This window comes from Cygnus olor, chromosome 13 (genome assembly GCF_009769625.2).
Source record: "Cygnus olor isolate bCygOlo1 chromosome 13, bCygOlo1.pri.v2, whole genome shotgun sequence".
Taxonomy (NCBI): Eukaryota; Metazoa; Chordata; class Aves; order Anseriformes; family Anatidae; genus Cygnus; species Cygnus olor.
This window is the reverse complement of record NC_049181.1, coordinates 12776059-12797736: the sequence shown is the minus strand read 5'-3', so window position 1 is coordinate 12797736 and position 21678 is coordinate 12776059. Positions and strand designations below refer to the sequence as shown.

At 39.7% G+C, this 21678-nt stretch overlaps 1 protein-coding gene across 11 annotated transcripts in view; it reads right to left on the bottom strand.

The window, feature by feature from the left end:
• The window catches only part of AFF2 (AF4/FMR2 family member 2), a 328163-nt gene that overhangs the window by 278226 nt on the left and 28259 nt on the right, over positions 1-21678 (bottom strand). For 4 of the 11 annotated variants that reach the window (XM_040572847.1, XM_040572849.1, XM_040572846.1 and 1 more), the window contains exon 2: positions 2949-3063. The exons of 4 other annotated variants lie outside the window; for them this stretch is intronic. In XM_040572847.1, the coding sequence (XP_040428781.1) occupies positions 2949-3013 (65 nt within the window). In that variant the 5' untranslated portion in view covers positions 3014-3063. Of the gene's footprint in view, positions 1-2948; positions 3064-16281; positions 16303-16517; positions 16669-18340; positions 18414-21678 lie in introns of those variants that run through there. 3 more of the 11 variants (XM_040572855.1, XM_040572854.1, XM_040572856.1) reach the window with 2 other exon arrangements.

Here is a 21678-nt window from a genome sequence, read left to right as displayed (position 1 = left end):
CAATAACAGGCTGTGATGAAGTTATAATCACTTCCAAGTAATAATAAAAACTCTACTGTGTTGAATGATAGGTGAAACTAGCACCGGTACTTGTAAGTGATAACCAGAAGAAAGCCAAATCTGGGAGTTACATCACAAGCTAAACTCCTGTTAGGAAACAAATTCAACTACTGCATGGGGAACAGAGTAAGAGCTCTTACTCAGTACTAGGGAAGCCTAACAACCCTGTGTCGTAATGAGTTTAGGGCAGCACTGATTCCATGAATATATCAGTTCACAATGGAAGGAGGAAGATGTTTTGCATTAACATATCGAAGTCCTACCTGAAAGGCAGGAGAAAACGAGGAGAGCCAAACATGCCATTAAGATTGCTTCGATTGGCTATAATGCCTGCGTGACCCCAGGTGCTTTTGTGGTAACGTCAGTTTGACTTGCTGGTGAATTGTCTAGCATGCACTTACAGTCCTGGACCAATTTCTTGTCCCCCTTTAACTTCTCTAATGGCTCTAGAAGTCTGAAGGACGTTCAGCATTTTAATTAACTCCCTGCAGACTCTTCCCCGAAAACGGTACAGTTGAGAAGATTATCAACTGCTTGGGATTTCAGGGCTTGAGTCTTGGAAGTCCTCGGGTAATTGTGAGACATTTCCAATGGGCAGCAGATATTTACACCTCCTCCTCTCAAGAGTAGCTCCTCTTGATCTTATAACTGTTTCCATCACTAACATACATCTTTTTTTAAGTCTATGGATGGACGACTTAACTGGGAATTCTGGAGTGTAATAGGCCAGGAAAGGGAATTCCCATGGAAAGGAACAGCCAAGCAGTGCTCCGAGTGACTGGGAAGGTATTTAGAGCTTAGTGCAGGAAAATCTCTGAAGCCATTTGTTCTGTGCATGGCTGCAGTAAAAGGAAAAGCAACAAGGACACAGAGATGCATCAGCAAAGGGCTGGAATACAAATCATAGGAAGTGAGATTATTTCTGTAATAACTACTGCACAACCGGAATTCTGTCCACAGTTACACGCACCACACAGGTAAGTTAGTTTTACTGTAGACAGGGTGCAACTTTAAGTACCCAAGGTGGTTCAAGGTTTTTAAGAAGATTTGTTGTCAAGACAGGTCAATGTGACTGAATTTATTCTTGCTAGGAAAGAGATAACTTTGAAATGACTGAACAGAAGTATTTCACTTCATATTAAGAATGTTTTAAATACAGCACAGAGATAAGGGAGAGGGGAGAATCTGTTCATTAGTGGTTTAAAAAAAAAATAAGGCAAAACAAAACCGTGGGCATCATTTCACATTTGGAAATAACAAGCCAGTATCCACTGGCAGTGACAGCTATAAAACTCTCATTGACTTCAATGAAAGCAGCAAGTGTGCATCTAATTGAGGAATATGGATCACAAAATGTAAAGAAAAATCATTTTGCTTAGAGAGTAATGAATATGCCATATTATGCTGCCAAGTAATATTATTGCCACAAAGTCTCAACGAGTTTATGAAACATTGATATTTTTATTAGTAGAGAGTCGACTGGAAGAGAGTGACAAAACAAAATGAGGATGAAAAAAGGTAAAAGAAAGCAGACTTACTGGGCCAAATGGCTTTTTCATGTCCATAAATTGCTAAGTGTATTTCTAATTAATTTCTCCATTCAAACGGCCAGAAATAAAGAACAGAGGCTTTTGAGTGTGCCATGAACTCAGGAGAGACTCTGTAGACTTGGACAAATAATAGTATAAAATGGTTTATGAAACCAGAGGGTTTATGGTCTATAAATAACTTCCATGTATTTTTATTCTTTACACGTACAATATTACTGAGGACTGGATGATAGCTTTTCACTGCTGCCTGGTTGACTTCTTCCACATACACACCCAAAGTAATGACGATATTGATCCTGAAGAGACATTTTTTGAGACAGATAAAAAAGCCAGACAACTGAACTAATAGAAAGGGCCTAGCAACTTAGTGGTAAAGCTGTGGTCCTTTAAGTGCATAGCAATTGGCTACACAGCTTAAAACCTACATCCTAATATCTTGAGGGTCTGGGATGAAGAAGGAAAGAAAAAAAAGAATGAGACATCTAAAAGATGACTTAGGGCATTTAGTGCCTTTAATGGCCCTTCAGATAGCTACCATGCAAATTTTTAGGCATCCAAATATTATTTACATCCAAAAAAATATGATATGTGTGTTCATCAGTGTAAACAAGAGACTCGCTGAGAAAATGCTTTTGATCTTTAGGACTTACAGCATGCTCTTTTTTGGTTAAATGTGCAATTCAAAACGTGCCTAATTCCTAAAATCCATATATGTGACACTGCCTGGGTTTCCATGACTACTGCTCTGAAAACCATATTAATTATTCAAGAGGTCCATGCCATTCTCCCTGCGTTCCATAAGGAATGCTGGGAAGCACTGTCTGCCTTTATAGAGCAATACAGATATTTAAAAGGGCTGCATCGCTGGCTCTAAATACCACAGATATTTTCTTACAGCACTATGACATCTGCATGATAGGTCCCATAAATATTTTTTAAACACTCCAGTACATCAGTGAAGAGGGGGAAAAAAAAGAAAAGAAGAAAAAAAACCTCTCCTCTGCTTTTTTTTCTTCTATATTTCAACAATATTCAAAAAGATGCTTTAATTCTAGTCTCTGTTTATCATCCCGATATAATCCCATTTTAAATAAAGTCAACCAGCTTGCATGCAGTAGGGATTAATGCCCGTGTTTTTTTAAAGGATATAGTTTCAAATTGTGAAACTTACATGAAATCAAATTTCTCACATCAGCTGTGACTAAGCATCTGTTTGCCATATCTGTTGATCTCTGTATGTTTTAATAACCATAATCAGCGTAAGGAACATACTTTACAGATAACGTTATCAAAACAGTGTAACAAAGTAAGGAATGTCAGTGCTGAAGCAATACATACCACCGCCGACGTCCTGTCACAGCGAAACGATCAGTGCCAATCACACGGGAGCAGCGCGGGTGCATTACAGGGCCAATTACTCAGATGCAGAGAAGAAAGGAAAGTGGGCCAGATTCTGTTCTCAGTGGAAGCAAGACAATAGAGTTAGCCCAGATTTATACCTGTGTGACTGAAAGCATAATCTGGCCCAGCATCAATCTTCCCGACATAGAGTCACTCGGGATCTCTGATTGGCATATATGTAATACTCGGGCATCCCTTATGGAAAAAGTCTATAGAATGGAAGAGAAAATGATAGCTTTTCTGCAGAATTTTGTAAGTCAAACTACTATATAAAATTCCACTTCTGAGATGTATTCTAGATCTCAATTAAATGCTTTATAAGCCTTCCATACCATATCTGTAAAAATAATATTCTCTATTAATTCCTGTATGTTTAGGGAACATTCTTCTGTAAAAAGAAAAAAAAATCCATTCATTTTTCCTTTCCAGAACCTCCAAGTTTCAGCCCTATTATATTCTCCTGTAACATCTATACAACACCTAAAGCCAGGATTGAAATGCAGTTGGTAAGGTAAATCTGAATTTCCCCAAAGCACAGACACAGCCTTCTGTTAGTCCTGTCACCACTTAAAAATGCCAAAATGAACAACAGGGAAAACAGAGCTCGAGATTCAAAGCCTGCCCAAGTCAGAATGCCACGTGCAGATCCCAGACTGACACTCCCTGAGCAGACACACAGCTGTAACCAAACCAAAAAGTGCAGTAATATTTTTAGGTCTCAGGAGCCCTGGAACACGCACAGTGCCTGTGCATGCCTCTCCCACTGTATCGTCTCTTCCCGGTGCTCCTCACACTCTCACTACCTTTCACGAGCTGCTCTACATCCTGATGTGGCTAACAGTACAATAGCAGCACGGAAACACGACCCAGGACTGAGATATCAGTTTTGTTTGAGAATCCTGCACCAGCTACTTACCCTCCTCTCAACATCTGCCTTCTCTCCTAGCCTGTGCTGGATGGAAAATCTCTCCCCCTCTGGGTACATGCTAGCACCTAGCATAATCCTCCCCCTCCTCCCTCAGTTTCACTGGAATGGCAAGGCATTGCTATAAAACTGCTGATATAATATAACCTATAATAATTTCCAGTTGCGTACTTCCAGGATTTTTTTCCCCTTCCTCCCAAACATCTCCCTACCAGGGCACCATCATTACTATTATTATTTACTGTTCAGACTGCAGCTCTAGCACCCACAACGTGCATGCTTTATTACTCCCAAGTTCTCACTTGCCGTACAAAGTGCTCCATCCAAATACAGATAAAAAGTAATTTCCTCAAGAGCAAGGTGTGAACTGAGCATACTTAATTGTGCACTGGTATATCAACTGTATAATGTTGCAATAAAATTCCAAAACAATGTGATTAAAAATTATACCAAATGAGGATACCAAGGTGCCATAGCCAGTCAAAGCGCATTTATCCAATCTAAATTATATGCTAAGCAAATAAAATAAACATGCAATTTGCTAATTAAAGTGTACTCTCATGTATTCTGTAACCACCATAAATTATACTGCAACATTTAATTTTTTGACTATTTAGCAAGGTTTATGACTGCTTTACTAAATTAAACAGAATGAAAAGGGGGAAATAGTAGGAATGCACTGCTTTTCCCCTCCTCTTTCAGTTCAGATTTCTTTCAGTATAGTTTTTGTTTGCTTGTTTGTTTTGTTTGTTTTTGTTTTGTTTTGTTTTCAACAATCATACCTTCCTACAATACAGTCTTAATTTTACTGTGGATTTTTTCCACTTTTACTTCCAACGTACGTCTTCTACCCTGACTAAATGACAGCTATTTGTTTCTGTAAATTTTCTCCAGTAGGGTAGTCAGATCTCATTTTGTGTACCTTATCTGAATGATTCTTTAATAAGAATTCCACATTCAGTGTCCCCACACTTTGTCAATGACAATGGCTCCCCACCACCACCCCCAAACAAAATGAAGATTTTCAATCCTTTCATCTCATCCAAAACAGAGTGCCCAAATCACAAATGGCAGCTGACTGGCTTCCAGTCAACGCTACAAGTCCTCCATCATCCTGAGTCTGAATGCCTGAAGGCATTCCTGGGTTCCACTCAAGGGGAACTGTGAACAGGTGGGGTTTGTTGTCTTTTCAAAATATCAGAAAAGTCTCAGAATCTCAGTATGCCTGCCCACCAGGTCAGCTGTGTTCTGGACTTCTCAGGAACAGTGTTTTATCCCAGAGTGTGGTCAGGTAAAGAAAAACAGGGGGATTGGGAAATCTGGCAGTCACTGTTCAAGCCCTCACTCTACTCAATTGCTTTGCAGCTTCTCTGAAAATTGCTCAATATTTGTGCCCAACACCTAAAGATTAGCATGCCTCCAAACCATCCATCTATGTGACTTCAAAGTCTACCTATAACTAACACACTCCTACAAGTTACAGTGAGAGCACCAGACCACAGGGCAACCTTTGTAGGGTGGCCAGCATTATCTCTACTTTTAATATTAGAACCGCTGTTCTGTACCCAAGAGCTACCTGCAGACTCCCCAGACGCCACATCCCAGCGACACACCAAGCCCTCTGTAAATCTGGAGTGAATCCCAGACTGCTCCAGCTTTGTGGGTAACAGCGCTGCTGAGACTGGGCTGTGCAGGTTCCAATGCACTCTGTGGTCTGAAGAAATGCAAGTCCAAGCCAACATGCAACTGCCGAGACAAAGCAAGACTTTTCATAACCTTAATCACCTTTACAGGTGCATGAAGTCTTTCAGTTGAAAGATCAATCGCCCCAGGGATCCCCAGGCTGGCTGCATCCACAGAGGTCAAAGTGCTTTGTTGGAAATACACAACGTTAGTGTCCTAATATCAGCAAATTTGTCCAAAATTTAGAATTCTTGCAGAGCTGTTTTGCCTAGAATATTCTAGAAATGAATGCATATGCTAGAAGAAATTTGATGGTCAATACTTTGCGCAGAGTGGGGTTTCCTACAACAAAGCAGTTGAAGAACTCTTTCTTCAACCCTTTTACTTGCACTTTATAATAAAAATATTGTTTCATACTTGGCTTCTTTTTGGCCACTGAGATCGGTACGTTTGTCCTTTGTTGGTTACAGATGCCTTTTTAATTGGTATTACTTTGCTGGAAGGATCAGTAAGTTAGCTGCTTTATTCACACTGCTGCTTGATTTGCAGTTTTGCTGCAAGACTATTTTTCTTAGAAATACTCCTGAATTCCTGTCTTCAGTGAAAACTGCCTCTCACTGAAACAAGGAAATAGTTTTGCTATCTAATCTGCCTCCTGAAACCTTGCCTAAAGACAAATCCTGCTTCTTTGGAAATTCATTTTTTGGGGAAAATGAGGGAGAAATGTTTTTTTTTTTTCTTTTAGGCCATCCTCTTTATATTTTTTTTTCCGGCTGACTGGCATTTAATAATATTGCATTTTCATTGCAGAAAGAGAGTACATTGTAAACAAAGTGTTGTCATTTAAAAAATAAGAATATGAAAAGCAATTTATTCTTTTTACACATGTACAGTGATATGTTAGCTAGAAAATGCCCATTTTGCCTTGTCCATGGCAGGGGGGACACCATCTCTCAAACCTCTGCTTATGCCATGTGATGAAAAATAATTTTAAGTGATAAGACAGAAACAGTCCGTGAAAGCCTGCAGGTTTAAGGTTGAATCATGTTTTCTGCTCTCTGAATAATGTCTCCATCTGCTCTGATTTTGGGGATTGGAACCAGATCTTGGACTAAGAAAGTTGATGCCAAGAGCTTGTGGAGCCAGTGCCCATCAAAAAAAATGTGGTGGTTTTAAAGTGAATGGCCCATATCAGTAAGTATTTTTAAGCTACCACTCCAATGCAGTGACACAGCATGCTAATTAAGAGGAAGCAGCAGAGGCATAATTCCGGGGTTACAAAATGGACTTAGGATCAGTGAGGTTCTAGACTCAGTAATATTTGGTCCAGCTGTTTATCAGACTTTGCACATTTACATATGACCTTCTTCAATCCCTCCTCTCCTCCTGCCCGGCTCAGAAAAATCAATAGTGTTTTGTGGTAGGGTTATGAGAAATTCCAGAAGTGCAAGATAAGCTACTCTCACGGTTCAACCATAATAGCCAATGGAGCTCAAGGGAACTCACAGTTACCTGGGCTATGGCTCCCTGTTCCTGGGTTATGACTTGAGGATATTTTGATGCAGGAAAGAAAAAAAAAAAGTTACCATCATTTCCTTTTTTTTTCGTGCAAAAGACTTACTTACCATTTCCTGCAAACCCTTCTGAGGCTTGAACTGCTGGACAAATGGAATCAGCAAGCCCCCACCTTCTCCTCCTCCTCCTACCGATATTTAACAGCAAACTTATTTTTAAAGTAAAACAACTGCAGAAAGTTGTGATATATTTTTTTTTCAATTAACTCCAAAATTATTTAGAAGTAAGAGCTCACTTCATTGGAAAAAACTAAGTTACAGTACAATTCAAGAACCTTGCTTGTATAGTGGGATTCTTCTCTGTTTTGCCATCGTAAATCCAAAGTAACACCACAGGGCTGAATTGTGTTACACCAGATTTTCAGAAAATAAAGGAGACTGCAGCCCTGCCTGTTGACCTCTGTGGGATTTTTCCCTAAGTGATTACTGCAAGATAAAGCCTTTTGACATAAGGTGGAGTGAAACTGAATTTTAAAAGAAAAATGTGCAAGAGAAAATACAAGGCAATTATCTGATTACTAATAGGAAGAGGTACAGAGCCACAGCATATAATGTTCTAGGGATTATCCAGCTTTGAACAATGCTTGCTTAACAGCTGCTACCGAACTGTGGTTTGTGTACTTGGCAGAGTGTTTCATTAATGATAATCTACAGTGTTTACAGCCCATAGGCCTCTAAATATGTTAAGAACCTTTTTTATTTGTATTTTATAATCCTTTTCCCTTATGTTTTATGTTTTTCTTGATATTTCTGAGATCTGAGGAGGTTTATGTTTCAAAATGATTCATTTCACTCTGACAACTGCAGAGCAAGATTGCAGTAAATGTTCCCTTGTTATCAAGACTATGTATTTATAAACAGAGAGGAATACCATCTAAATTCATACCAGGGCTTGGATCACCACCAGCTAATACATTCAGATGCCAATATACAGTGCTCTATTGTTTACATGCAAAAGTAAATGTCAAACAGAGGTGTCTTTACCAGTTACTAGATATTCCTCAGTCACTTCTTGGACCTGTCAGGTTGCAGCAAATTGAAGCTGCCTTATTTCTGACATTGCATTTGACCTGAACTTCATTTAGAGGAATCCTGCAATTATTTTAAAGGTATAGTATTGATTAAGACTTCGGTTTGTTTCAGAATTCGGCTTTCAGATCCTTGCCTGACCCACTCCTCGTGGCAACACTCAGGTGATATTAGGAAAACAGAACCTAATTAAGAATCTAATTCCATTGTGGAGGGGATTATGTATTATGTAGAACGCTAGGAAGAAGATCATGATCCAAAAGCCAAGTCACTGAATTCTGGCTGTAATTGTTTTGACACACGGGATTTCGGTGGCCATGATTCTGTCATGATAAAACCAAAGCAGATTATTGCTTCAAAGCAATTAGCATAGTTAATTTTGACGCAAGACAGCACACTTCTCTTTCACTATTTTCCCCTTCTTTCATCCTCTCCCCCTTTGTACCATCCCGACACGGCTGCTTTCCCCGTCTCAGCGATGCTGAGCAGCCGGGAGCCCTCCTGCCAGCTGTGCTCCCTGGGGGACATGGCAGTGCAAAGAGCTCCCTTCACCCACAGCGGTACAGCCCAGAAACTCTCAGTGATGCGTTAGCCTCATTCCAACTGGTATCAGAGGGGCACGAGCACCACATCTCAAGCTGCTAGAGGGTTGTGTTTTTTTTTTTTTACACTGGCCCTCCAGTGCGCTGAGCTGCTGAGCTAGGCTCACTGAAATGTACACTTGAAAGAAATTCTCTCCCCTCCTGATCACTAGTGGTTTCTATAGAAACAAGAAGGAATCTCTGTTCTTCTCTAAAATTTTCCCCTATTGCTTTTATACTGTATGAAACCATTTTTTTAATTTTTTTTTCTTTAAAGATTCCACAGCTCTCCATTTATAACCTCATTTATCCAATTAAAGAATAGATTAGATAAAAAAAATGGGCATGAGGGTTAAATTTAAAGTAACACAATCCTGTGCATTAACTATCTGTGGTTAAGCCATCTCTCCTGGGTCATTTTATGGCTCAAGCATTTCAAAGAAAATAGTTTAAAACAACGGTACATCACAACAGTTAAAAGGGGTCAAGAGGATATTTACTTAACCACTAGTTGACTTTTTAACTTAGAAATATTTCAGCAGTTACTGTATTTAAATGAAATCCGTCTCCTCGGTGTCCCCATAAATTACTCTATAACTCCAGGGTTCCCATCCATGTTGCAAGTCACCACCCCAATGCCTGGAACTTCTTCTGCTTTAGATAACTGTGATGTTTGCTTGCTTTGTTATTGTGACCTTCTCTGGAGACTGCATTTGCACAGGAATTGCTAAGGCTTGTAAATATTGTATCTACCTTGTTGTAATCACTAGGCAAATATACTTGCACTCAGTCGTACAAAAAAAACCTAAGAGCTGTTGAGTCATGAAAAATTTCTCTAACAGAGGTTTGACTTCAAGAAAAAAATTGGAGAAGAAAACCTTCATACCAAATAGACTAACAGAGGCTATGCTGGCCAGAAACCAAAACAGTAATACAAACAAATGTTATTTGGGGTCTACTATTCCCTTCTATCAGAGGAAAAAGAAGACAATCATTTTTCACACCATAATGATGCAATATAGCATGTTTTTATAAAAACAATAATAGCCATTCATTTTCAGTGCACATAAATAACTTTCTTCTACAGTCAAGTCGTATTTACTCTCACATGTTTACTTGGAAAGTTTAATATTCATGCACACACAAATCATTTACTGTAGGTAGTGAGTTGAACTCAACAGAATAGAGGCTGATTATATTAGGCAATTGCAGATGGGACCAAATGCAATCCTGATGTCACTAACGCAGCAAAGTGACGCACAGGACAGCTTCTGTCCGGCGAGTCTGAAGGAGATGTTCAGTACGAACACCAATTTTTCTATTGCTATTTACCGCACCAGCACGGTCTGTCAGCAAAGATGACAACCAGACAATCTTGGAGTTGCAATCTGAAGTGTTATTTGCTTTCCAATCTTATGTTAGTTTGGCTGTATTTTTGCTTTGTAAGAATTAAAATTCCCCTGCAGGTGCTAAGAATATTATGAGAGCTGGAAATGAACTAACTGCTGGGTCAAATTCATCCCTAGGTAAACCGTACGCCAGCACACAATTCTTGCACCACTATATATAACGTTAGGACTTCCACCATCATCTTTGAGGGTCTAGCATAATAACGTGCTTGAATTAAGTCACCTCAAAGCTCTTGGGTGGGTCTAGTTAAGACTTACCCCAAAAGATCTTTTTTTTTTTTCTCAAAAAGAGAAGGAAAAGAAAAACACACTGTATTTTTTTCTTCAACAAACAGGGTACCTTACCTCATATTTTGTAATATTTTTTTTTGCTTGTTAGATTTGAGATGGTGGCTCCAAATGCAAAATCCCCAATTCAATGTAGGAGAATTGAATAAAGAAACATGCCAGCGTTATATATTTTTTTCCAGAACAGTTAGTCCCATCATATAAATAGCTTCTTAATGTTGTTTTACATTGCCAGAGATAACTTGTACTATAACTAATGTATTTTAAGTTTCTTAGAAAAATAATTACCAAGCATTTGCTCCATCAGTAATAATCAAGCTTGAAGTCATCAATTTGGAGAATAATGTTTGTTCCATTTTACTGCAGAAAAATATTTTGTGTCTACAAAAAAACATTTTCAGCATCAAATTACATTTCACTTTGGAATGTTCAAGCATTACTAGGAAAAAAACAAAACAAAACAAAACACCACCTCCCAGCCCAGACTGGCACTGCTCAAAGGCTAACATGAGAAAAGATGCATATGACTGGATCGCTTATTTCAGTGCTCAGCAGTCAATCAGTGATACACTGATATTAACAAGGATTGAAATAGCGAGTGCTTGGTGATCTGCCAAAAAATTGTATGTTACCTGCTATGCGTTTTCTCTTTTTGTCTCTCCAGGGAAAAGAGCTCTGTACAGCTTCACGCACAGAAACCTATTTTAAAAGATATGCTGGTCAAAGGGGGTCCTGAAAATTTCACGTTGAGAACCAGGAAAAAAATACGTGCCACAGCTAACTTTTACTGTCGTATCTGGAAAGCATTTAATATATTCTAAACTAAAAGTCAACGCATATATGGTAGAGAGGAATGTAAGGCTTGCACTGTTAACTAATTTTTAGTTCAGAAAAGCTCTGTGAAAGTAGGAAATCTCTCTGCTGATATTGGACTGTTCCAAGGCTGCCTGGTTCCTAACATGGCAGTGGGGAAGAAAAGCCACCTTGATGAAATTACACAACTTCTAGAACAAAACCATCCTAACAAGCAGATGCTCTTTGTTGCTAACAGCAGAACATGCCTTCATTCTTCCCCTCATTCCCAGTTTACCCCACAAAGAACTCGAGGTCCTACTTGTGTGTGACCATCTCCAGCTCTCCTGAACACGGTTAAAGGAAACCACTGCCTATTTGCTGTGGTCACTATTACGAGATTATGTAGCTAAACAAGAATATCCAGTTGTTGGTCATTGATTTATCTATAAAACAGTAACTGTAAAAATGATAGAAGAGGTTCTGTACTAGATAGTCTTGTGAAACAGTTTATTACTTAAGCATTAATGACCCGTTTAGAGGTCTTTACTGGTCAGGTAATGACCAGCTAAAGGAGTTAAGGGCCCGAGGCAAAGCACTCTAATAAAACCATGCATACAGCATGTGTTTGGTTCCTCCGAATTCTATTAGGAGAGAGGAGCGTAAAGGGTAATGAAAGACATGTCCAAGAGGCACTCATATCAGCCCTCTCATTTTATATCGGGCATAATGCGCGTGGCCTTATTCCGGCTGCACAAATCACGCCTTGTTTATACTACCACCCCTCCCCGAGAAGAGCAGTAACTGCAGCCAAGAATGGCCAGTCATGAGATGTGAGATGTTAAGGACCCTGTTCCTTTGGGCTAACAAGCCTTCATCCAACTGAAGGAGCCCATGCTACTATTCAAACACCCGCTATGCTCTGCGCCTGCAGGGAACACACGCTCAACGCAAAAGGAAGGGAGCTAGTATGCTGACAGGCACCTTAGCTGCTCCTGCAGGTCCTAAATCCAACTCCAGTAGTATTAAAGGTGGAGGGATTAAGTGTTTTCTGTATTTCCCAGCAACTCTACTCAAAAACATCGACTTGAATATGAATGCCCTCTTGGTTGCTTTTTTTATTGTTTGCATTATGAGAAGAATCATATTAAAACAGGAGTTTAATATGGATCTCTCTACTCTAAGACTGAGACAAAGCAGCTGTACGTATATCCTTGCCAGTAAACAAGAAGCCAGGAGTTGGAACAATAGCTAGGGCCCTCGCTCTTGGCTTCAGAGGCAGGTAAAACACTCGGGCCCACATAACCACATCTCGCTATTACAGCCCCACAGCATCATTGATTTCGGCCCTGATTTATGGCATCATTTGTTCTTGATAAGAGCCACTTGCCAGCACTACTCAGAAAAAGTAAAATACAATCTAAGAGCGGAAACTAAAAAGAAGAGAGGATAATAAGAAGAAAGAACTGCTAGAGAAATCCTCACGGATTCCTGTATTTGCAGGACAAGGTGTTCTAGGCACAAGCAAGTTTAATGGCTCAGCAGTTATGGCTGTATCATCAGTGGTAAAATGAGGATAAAGACCATTCTGATGACTTAGTCAAAAAGTTACTTAATTTCACTGTCACTTCTATGACTACAGTATATTTTGAATGTTTATTTTAAAAACCACTCTGCAGTGTTTACATGACTAATTATAATAGCTTCCTTAAAGTATTTCCAATTTTCTGTGTAAATAGCCTTTTAAGACATGTTGGGGCTTATTTCAGAATTTAACAATCTTTCAGAGCCATTGCAGCTAATTGTATAAATACCTATTAAGCCAAATTTAAGCTTAAGTCATGTATAGAGTAAAAAAATGGTAGCTTCATATTCACACCATTCCAATTTGAAAGGTCAGACACCTCAGTGCTTTATTTTAGACCATCTGAAATGATCACAGTACAGCCTAAGCATTTACTGAAATTAAATTTTTCATCAAAAAAGTGGGCAGAGCAGAAAACACACACTATATTAAACAGACACGATTATTTCTACAGCTGTACACTTTGAGCAGCTCAGAATAGGAAAATAAAATTCAGGCCCTAACTAAGAGCTGATTCAGTGCATGCACCACAAAGGCTGAATTTAAACCAGAAGATTTGTTCATTTTTAGAGCCAAATTATAAACTTTTGCAACACAGGGTTAACAGCAAAAGTGCTGACACAACAGTAAGTGTATAGTGGCGCCTGCAAGCAGCGCTATAATTAATCTAAGTGTACTGTCATTACACTAAATGCTGCTTCTGCAGGATCATTCCAAATCATGAGGCACTTTCTCTCTTTCTCAGATAACATGCAGTTTATTTCCAATCATGGGCATTTCCAGTCGTAGCATGATTTGCTAAAGGAACATTAGGTCTCAAAGCAATATCTTAATCAAATCAGAATTTTCTTCTGTAAAACAAATCTTTGGCTTTTGGAGAATTAGTAACATCTAATGCCTTAGGATAGAGATGTGAAACTGTGAGCTGAAATACGCACTGCTGGAGACCGTACTCAGCCTCCTTGCTTCTAGCCATTTACAAGTACATCTATCTAACCTCCTACCTACACACCTACACTTTATATGGTCATAAACCACCAATGCAATATCTAAATTATACCCTGAAAACTCCACGTTGGAAATGGGTTGTATGAAAATTCACCTCATGTGGTTTATTCATTTCTGCAAGAATAGAAGGCTCCAATTCCTTTTGGATGGAACTCGTTTAAACAAAGCCCAACAGCAAACACCCATAAATTAAAGCATTATTGGTATTTATGCAAAGAGATATAGGTAAACTGTGTGAATTCTGCGTAAAAGCCTTAAGAAAGGAAAGCGGTAGAATCTCACACATACAACCCTAACTGCATTTATAAAGTTAAGTACTTTGTGAATTAATACTTTGAAATACATAGTACAAGGGAAGAAAAAAACATCCTGTCTGGAAACCTGTTTATTCACATGCATTTAAGATTTTCCCTACTGCCATTCACATCCATTGAAGTAGTACTGCCCTAATAAACTAAGAAAATATAGGAACGAAATGAATTTAAGTATTTCACTATATCTATATGAAGCTGGTAATTTATAATAAATAGACGTTTACCCAGAATATATTCCCTTTACTTCAACATAAGCTATATTTGAAGCAATAGTCTGCCTTGGGAATTTTATGACCAAACCACTAAGATTATGTTTACAGAGTTTAAACATATATACCAGAATTACTCATTCTTTACTTTTGATATGCAGGTCTGTGATTAAAGACCAATCTGAATTCTACACCCGAATTTCAATAACAGTAATATTAACATGTAATTGGTACACTATATTAATGTAAATCACTTTGTAAAACTGTTAGAATCTTCAGTGGAGTGCTGGAAAAATTTATGTACAGCAAAATGATAAAAAAATACACAATAAAAGTCAATGGTGAGTTTAGAAGCCGGGGTCACTGGGCCAGCACAGACCACTGCTCATTCACCATCTTCGCCCTTTGAAAACAGAGTTGCAACTCTGAGAATTAGATAAAACAACTTCAGAAGAACATGTGCTTAGAAGACATCAAGCAGATGTAGCACAATCATTCATGCTAAGGCTACTGTGGTGCAAAGTCAAGTTATGTTTTTCCACTAATAAATATATTTTATCTAGTAAACAAAGAATACAACAACACACGTACATACACATATACACTCAGAGAAGCCACAAAACATGCCTGATGACTACTCTACATTTTAAGAGTGAATAATGTGTGATCACAGACATATGGCCCTAGCCAATAGTGTGTCAAAACCTAGAGCAAAGAAGTATTAAGATTATCCTTAAGTCAGTATTAAAAATCTAAAGTACTAAGACTATTATTTCCTATCTAAAGATGGTGGTCCACAAACATTTTAAATTAGCAGTAATTTTGATCCCCTCCTTGTGTTGGTAGTGGCATTCATGCAACTGCACAGGCAAACAGACCAGGAAATTAATGCAGCTGCAAAGTAATTCCCTTCCTCCATGCCCCTTTCTCTCACACAAACACACATCGAAAGAAAAAAAAAAAAAAGGCAGCTTTCCGCAGGATCACTTACTTGATCTGATTCACAACGTGACATCCTAAAGGCCAGTATCCGCACAAGGCAGACGGGACAAATGGGGGAGGACTGGAGGGGAAGACAGCACTTGTCCTGGCAGCTTGCATGTGTTAGATTTAAAGAGAACGACAAACCGCACCTACAGTTTACAGTGTCCAGGCTGAGGGTGTTTTATGGCTGTTTAGAGAACACCCAAGGCTCATTATCCCTTTTGTCTTTTGCAACCTCTCCAATTCTCTCTTTTGGAAATCCAACCTACTTCTGGCTCAGCTGACCACACATGAAAAACACTGCTAACAACTACCACTGCTGCGTCCGTGCTGGGCAGCAGCAGCACATCAGGCTGTCACTACAGGACTGGACCAGCCAAACTGTGCCAGCCCCATTACAGCCCGCAGGCGTACCTGTGGCATGGAAACTCAACTGAAGCAACATCCACAGAACACACCTGTGGAGTCCCCCAGGTCGCTTGGTGGGGTAATTCTTCGAACTACAGAGATCTCCAGAAAGCTGCTGACAAAGAAATGTCCAAGGCCAATGTCCTGAAACGTTCAGAAAAGGGGTTACCAAGGGTGCACTGTCCTCTGTTGACTGAAAGAAGACTTCAGCTCCACGAGACAACTTGTGTGGCTGACCGTAGCCCACTGCTAACCGCACCTGGGTAACCCTCAACACACCCATGTCACGAGCATGCCTGACAGCACAGATGAGCACAGCAAGCTTTAGGAGCCAGAGACAGGTTTTCAGCTGCTGCCTCCACATCTACTTAACCTACCTTCACATTTTCAGTGCCTTTTCCCCAGCAGTATAAAAGATCTGCTGAAATCAAAAGGCAACAAACAACACAGGCAAGCAACTAACAATTTAGACACCGATTACCCCATCGTGGCGTGGAACCACGGTCACGCAGGTCCTGCTGAACCTCACGGGCAGCACGCACACCCCCATGTTACAACAGCACCTCAATCTCTCAGCTGAGACTAGAAGAAGCAATCCTGCTCATTTTATCCAACGCTAGATTTATCCATCTGCTAGAAAACACAAGCACCTTCAGCCCAAAGACCCAACCCCCTTCAGGCGAATCCCAGGTCACAAGGCTACAGGATTGGACTTACTTCTGCTGCTGTGGTTGCTGCATTTTTGGAAGCATTGTAGCTCATCTTCAGGCAGGTGCATGGAGTCCAGTTTCTCCAGGATACCCTCTCCCAGGCGAGGGTGCAGGCTCTGCCCCCTCAGGGCGCCGGGGGCCCCGAAGCCATGCTCTCTCTGTCCCCAGGTTATAACAGAAAAGCCACAAAGTACCATTAAGGCAGAAACATTTTGTTGAAGGTTTTGCTACTTTTAAGGAAACATGATGGGCACAGACGTCTCGCATCAGAAGAGGGCTGTAGGCACCAGATCATTAGTGGGCAGATACATCCCTGAGTCAGAGCCTTATGCCAGCCCTAAAAGGCAGGAGCTCAGACATCACTGTGGAGCTTACATTTGCTAGTGGCTAAATCTAGTGATTAGTCAGCACCGAGAGCTGCTGAATCACTCTTCAAAGGCACCTATCTCTCTGCTTACATCAGCTACGCAGCCGCTGCACTTCACTGAAACAGGCTGGGCTGTCCATCTGTGGCTAGGACCCTTTTACTAAGCTTGCATGATGTCTAAACTGCAACGCAAACACCTGGCCCCTGACCTACAGCAACGTACACTCTAATAAATTAACAAGACTGACAGGCACAGCAAAGGATGCATAATAGCTCATATGTAGTTCATCTATTTTTTCTGATAAAATAATTTCAAATGGAATGCAATATTTTTCTTTCGTCTTAGCAATCATGAATATATTTAAACATCTTTTAAAGTTCTTGTCAATTCAGAATCCATCTGTCATTATTAATTGTTTGGGTGTTAATTATTTGTGATTAAATACACGTAGGCATTGATATTCATAGAAGACAAATGGCATACGAAGCAGATGAGACAATTAGCATGAATTACTTCAATAACCCTGAACTTCCCCAAATCTTTGCATCATTAAAAGCTGTCTTTGATTAACAAAAATAAAAAATGAGAAAAAAATCATGAGATTAATATTATATTTTATTACTGTGATTCTTTAACACTTTTACTGACCATGACAGGCTTCACCTGAATAAATCTGAATTCTGTCAACTCTCATCGTAACAAAACCCAGTCTTAGAGATAAGGTGCTCTCCACAGGGGCTAAACAAAAGCAAATCAATATTTTCTAGCTAAAGGACAATCTTTGAGTCAAGATCTGTGTGAGGAAAATCTTTATCCAATTCTTAGAGGAAACTAATTACTTAGAAATACATAATAAGCAATTAAACTTATTGCTTCAGAATTTAACAGGAGTTTTAAAAACAGTGGCAATTATTTTCTCATGCCAGTGGATGAAATTTCTCATGGTTATGTGTTAGCAGCACTTCAACTAAAAATGATTCATGCAACAGAAAACATTTGTAAAATAAAACAGAAAAAAACTATTAAAGTAAAACTTCTGCTCCTCAGTGATAAAAGTGAACAAAAGGCATATTGCTTTACAGTGGTTTTGTCCATGAGAGAATTTTGGTACTGCTCTAGTATCCACTTTGACAGAAAATGGCCGTTAAGCCCTACGTAAAGAGTATCTCTGAAATTTTTCTTCTGTTTTTGTTTCCTTTTTATATCTGAAATCAATTAAACAATAATTAAAAATTGATTTTGAAATGCTTAATCCTGCACATTTCTGCATTTTTTTTTAATTTTTTTTTTCTTTTTGCTTCTGGGGAGACTTAAATATCACCAGACAAAATCCTCAAGACTTTTCTTACCAAACAGGAGGATTTATAAGAGACAGAGAGGCAAATCCTACTCTTCTTATTTAGAGGAGTGCTGCTATCTCAGTCAACAGCATTGCAGCATCTTTAAAAGCAACACAGCTTACACCGTATCACTGGAGTCAACAGAAGTGCCCAAAGGATGAGAACCAGAGCTATGTTTCTGAAGTACTGTAACACCTAAACAGAGACAAATTAGACACACTTAGGGGAGGTGCGTATAATAAGGTTAATACAATTCCGCAGAATGTTTCAGTTCAGTTCAAATCCTCGATCTGTCCACTCACAGCGTGGCAAAAAGTCAATACGTGTATTTCAGGAACTATCAGTAACTTCCCCACTAAATCCTGGTTGTACTACAAACATGGGAATCTTCCAAAAGACATGGGTTACATCAAGCAAACAGAAACATCTGATATGTCTGTACTTGAAGGTTGCAAGAAGGACCTCCTCTGACCACGAGAGGGAGAATTGAATCATACACATTGTTTATTCACATATATTGCTTTCTTAAACCAAGCTCACAAGGAGCGCACTTCGTAAGTTCAATACAGCCAGGCGACCCACCTCCCAGCAGTGGAATCCCTGCCTACACACACTTAATGGGGACTCAGGGAGCCAGGTGAACAAAACCAAACCCCAGAACATCTCTTTTATGGAGAGACGTTGAAGCAGAGTCAGGAAGGGTGAGGTCACTGGGATGCACTTCTTGAAGGCAAGTTGGGTCTGAGTTTTCATAAGGATCGTAGGAAAGACTCCTGAAAGTTGCAACTGGAATTTTGCGGTTTCAGCTGTGCTTTGTCTTTTTCACCTCAAAATAAGGTTACTGGTGTACAATGTCTGTTTCTGTAGCCCCACTTCACAGGTGCCACTGGTGCTCTAAGTGTGCATGGGCTGCTGGCTAACTTTGAGGTGGGACTTCAGACGTTGGGCTTAGCTCCTGGCACTCTTGCTAGCTTGGATCTCACCTCCTAGGAAGTCGCCTAATCCTCATAAGGAAGATGGCAACAATTACGACCTCAGCTCCTCAAAAAATAAATAAATAAATAAATAAATAAATTGGGAAGGTCCTGATGACAGAGTATTTTCCATGAAGAACATGGGACACTGAAACCTGACCTTTCCCTCAAGCTTGCAGACCTAGAGTTTGCTGATAACCTTTCAGGCCTGCTGCAAAGAACCAACTATTCTCTGGGCCGCCAGGGAAGTCACAGACTGAGGGATGCATGAGATTGTCATGAGAGGTTTATGTTTATTACATCCATTGCTGCTGATAGCAATAACTAAGAGGAGTCCCCACTGTACAAGCCTTTGCAGATCTGCAATAAGTTCTTATGTTCTGGTTATGTTTCAGCGCTTGGAGAAGTGCAGAGTAATGGAGGTAAATAAATAAATTACAACATGCGGTTTTTTCACCCCGCTTCAAAACACGATCCTAGTCCTCATTTTTCAGAATCAACCATTACTCACGCTCACTCCTGAGGATCGGCTTTATTTACAAAAGAACTCATAACCATATGACATCGAGCCTATCTCCTAGCCTCCCTATGTTATTTGTGACTGGAATAATCACAGAGCATTTATAAGAAATTTGAGGCAGTATTAAGTACAGAGCATATTTTGGTTTTGGCCAGGATGTCTGGACCTTTTACTGTACTCAATCAAATATATTATGCTGATCTCCAGCCAGCAAAAGGAGATGGGAAGAAAGCTCTGTTCAGCCAAAGAACAACACAGTGGATGTGACTGGGACCCAAACATTATTTGTCAGCAGACAGATGGGGAAGCCCCATCCCCAAAGCAACGTGTAATGAACAGCTACTGATGGCATGATCGAAACAGGCAATACATGGTTTACATTCTGCTGCTTCTGAGGCATGCAGTTATTTTTCTCCCTTGGATTTTGAATTCCTTTTTCTTTCCAGAACATGGCTAAAATCTAATCCTACATACTGAAACTACTTACAAAAGCCAGCTTGTATCTGACATGCAACAGCAGTATGGGAACACCTGAGCCACATTTACTATGCCATTGCAGCTGCAACAAAATTAATGAGCTGACCTATATGAGAAGGGAGTCAGAACAAGCTTTTCCTGCACAATGGCAAAAGCTTTGTATAGAAATAGGTCTGCTTAGATTATTCTATATTATAAAGTTACATATACTTAGGCATAGGAAAGAGGATTTTGAAATTCAAACTGTGTAGGACCAATTGCTGTTAAATTAATACTACACAGCTGTACTGAACCTCAGAAAACACACCACTCACCCACTCATTTTCCAAATGTGTGGAGAAAGCAGCTGCAACTACAACATCACCCTGTGTGATGCTACAAAGCAGCATCTTAAGAACAGATGAGTGTACTGTACACATATGGTAATATACATGAGATATAGCATGCATATGTGACCATGTAGTGCATACATGTATCTCCTGTAGGATCATATATTTATAAACAAAACCAGCACCTGCAAAGGCTGTGTATACCCATACATGTACAGCTATATGTGGGTCTTCTATAGCCAGAAAACCCTTCCTTCCTAGCACACATTTTGGACTTGTTTATGGATGGTGACCTAGACAAATGCACACAATGCACGCAACAACAGCGTTCAATTAGGTATTAGGAATAGGTTCATTTAGGTGGGCATTTTTGGAAGCTCAAAATCTGCAAAGAAATTGTAGTGAGTTTTGCAAGTCATGCTGAAAGCAGAAGTTCTCAATGGATCGGTTAAGCCAGTCAGTGATACTAGAAAATACTGATGCCAGCACTTCTGATAAGCAGGTTAACCTGTAATGCTTCAACTACTATCCTTGGTGTCACTAACTGCTTCATCCTGAGTGTAATTGACTCCAGGGGAAAACAAAAGAGGGGATTTTGTTTTGTTTTGACAAATCCACTGCAAGGCACCACACTAAGGTGCCAAAGGCTACTTTGTATTTACAATGCTGATGATACGCACAACTCAGAAGTTTCCTGACCTCAAGTACAAACACAACATGAAAGGTGATATATCAAACTGACACTATCACAGCCAGGAAAAAAAAAGAAGAGAAAAACACCTCAGATTTATACCAGGCTTGCCTGCCTAGCATAAATACTAACATCAAGCTATGCAGGCTTTGTTATGCAGTGCTTAAAAGTTCTGTGATACAGCACAAGGGCAGAACAGTCCGAAATCACATGGAAGGCATTTCCAAACATAAAATTATAGGAAGTAGAAAAAGAAATCTGATGAACCTGGAGAGGAACTTTAAGTTTACAGAAGCCACAGAACATTCAGCCCTCATTTATCCTATTCACATCTCCATTCCCTATCTTGCACCTCCAACCTGTAGGCCAGTGCCCCCCTCTATTTGTCGTGTCTATACAGTTTTTTCCACCATACCCTTGTGCACGCATGAGCCCTACCCCTGAAACAGTTTCAGAGGATTTCAAACGA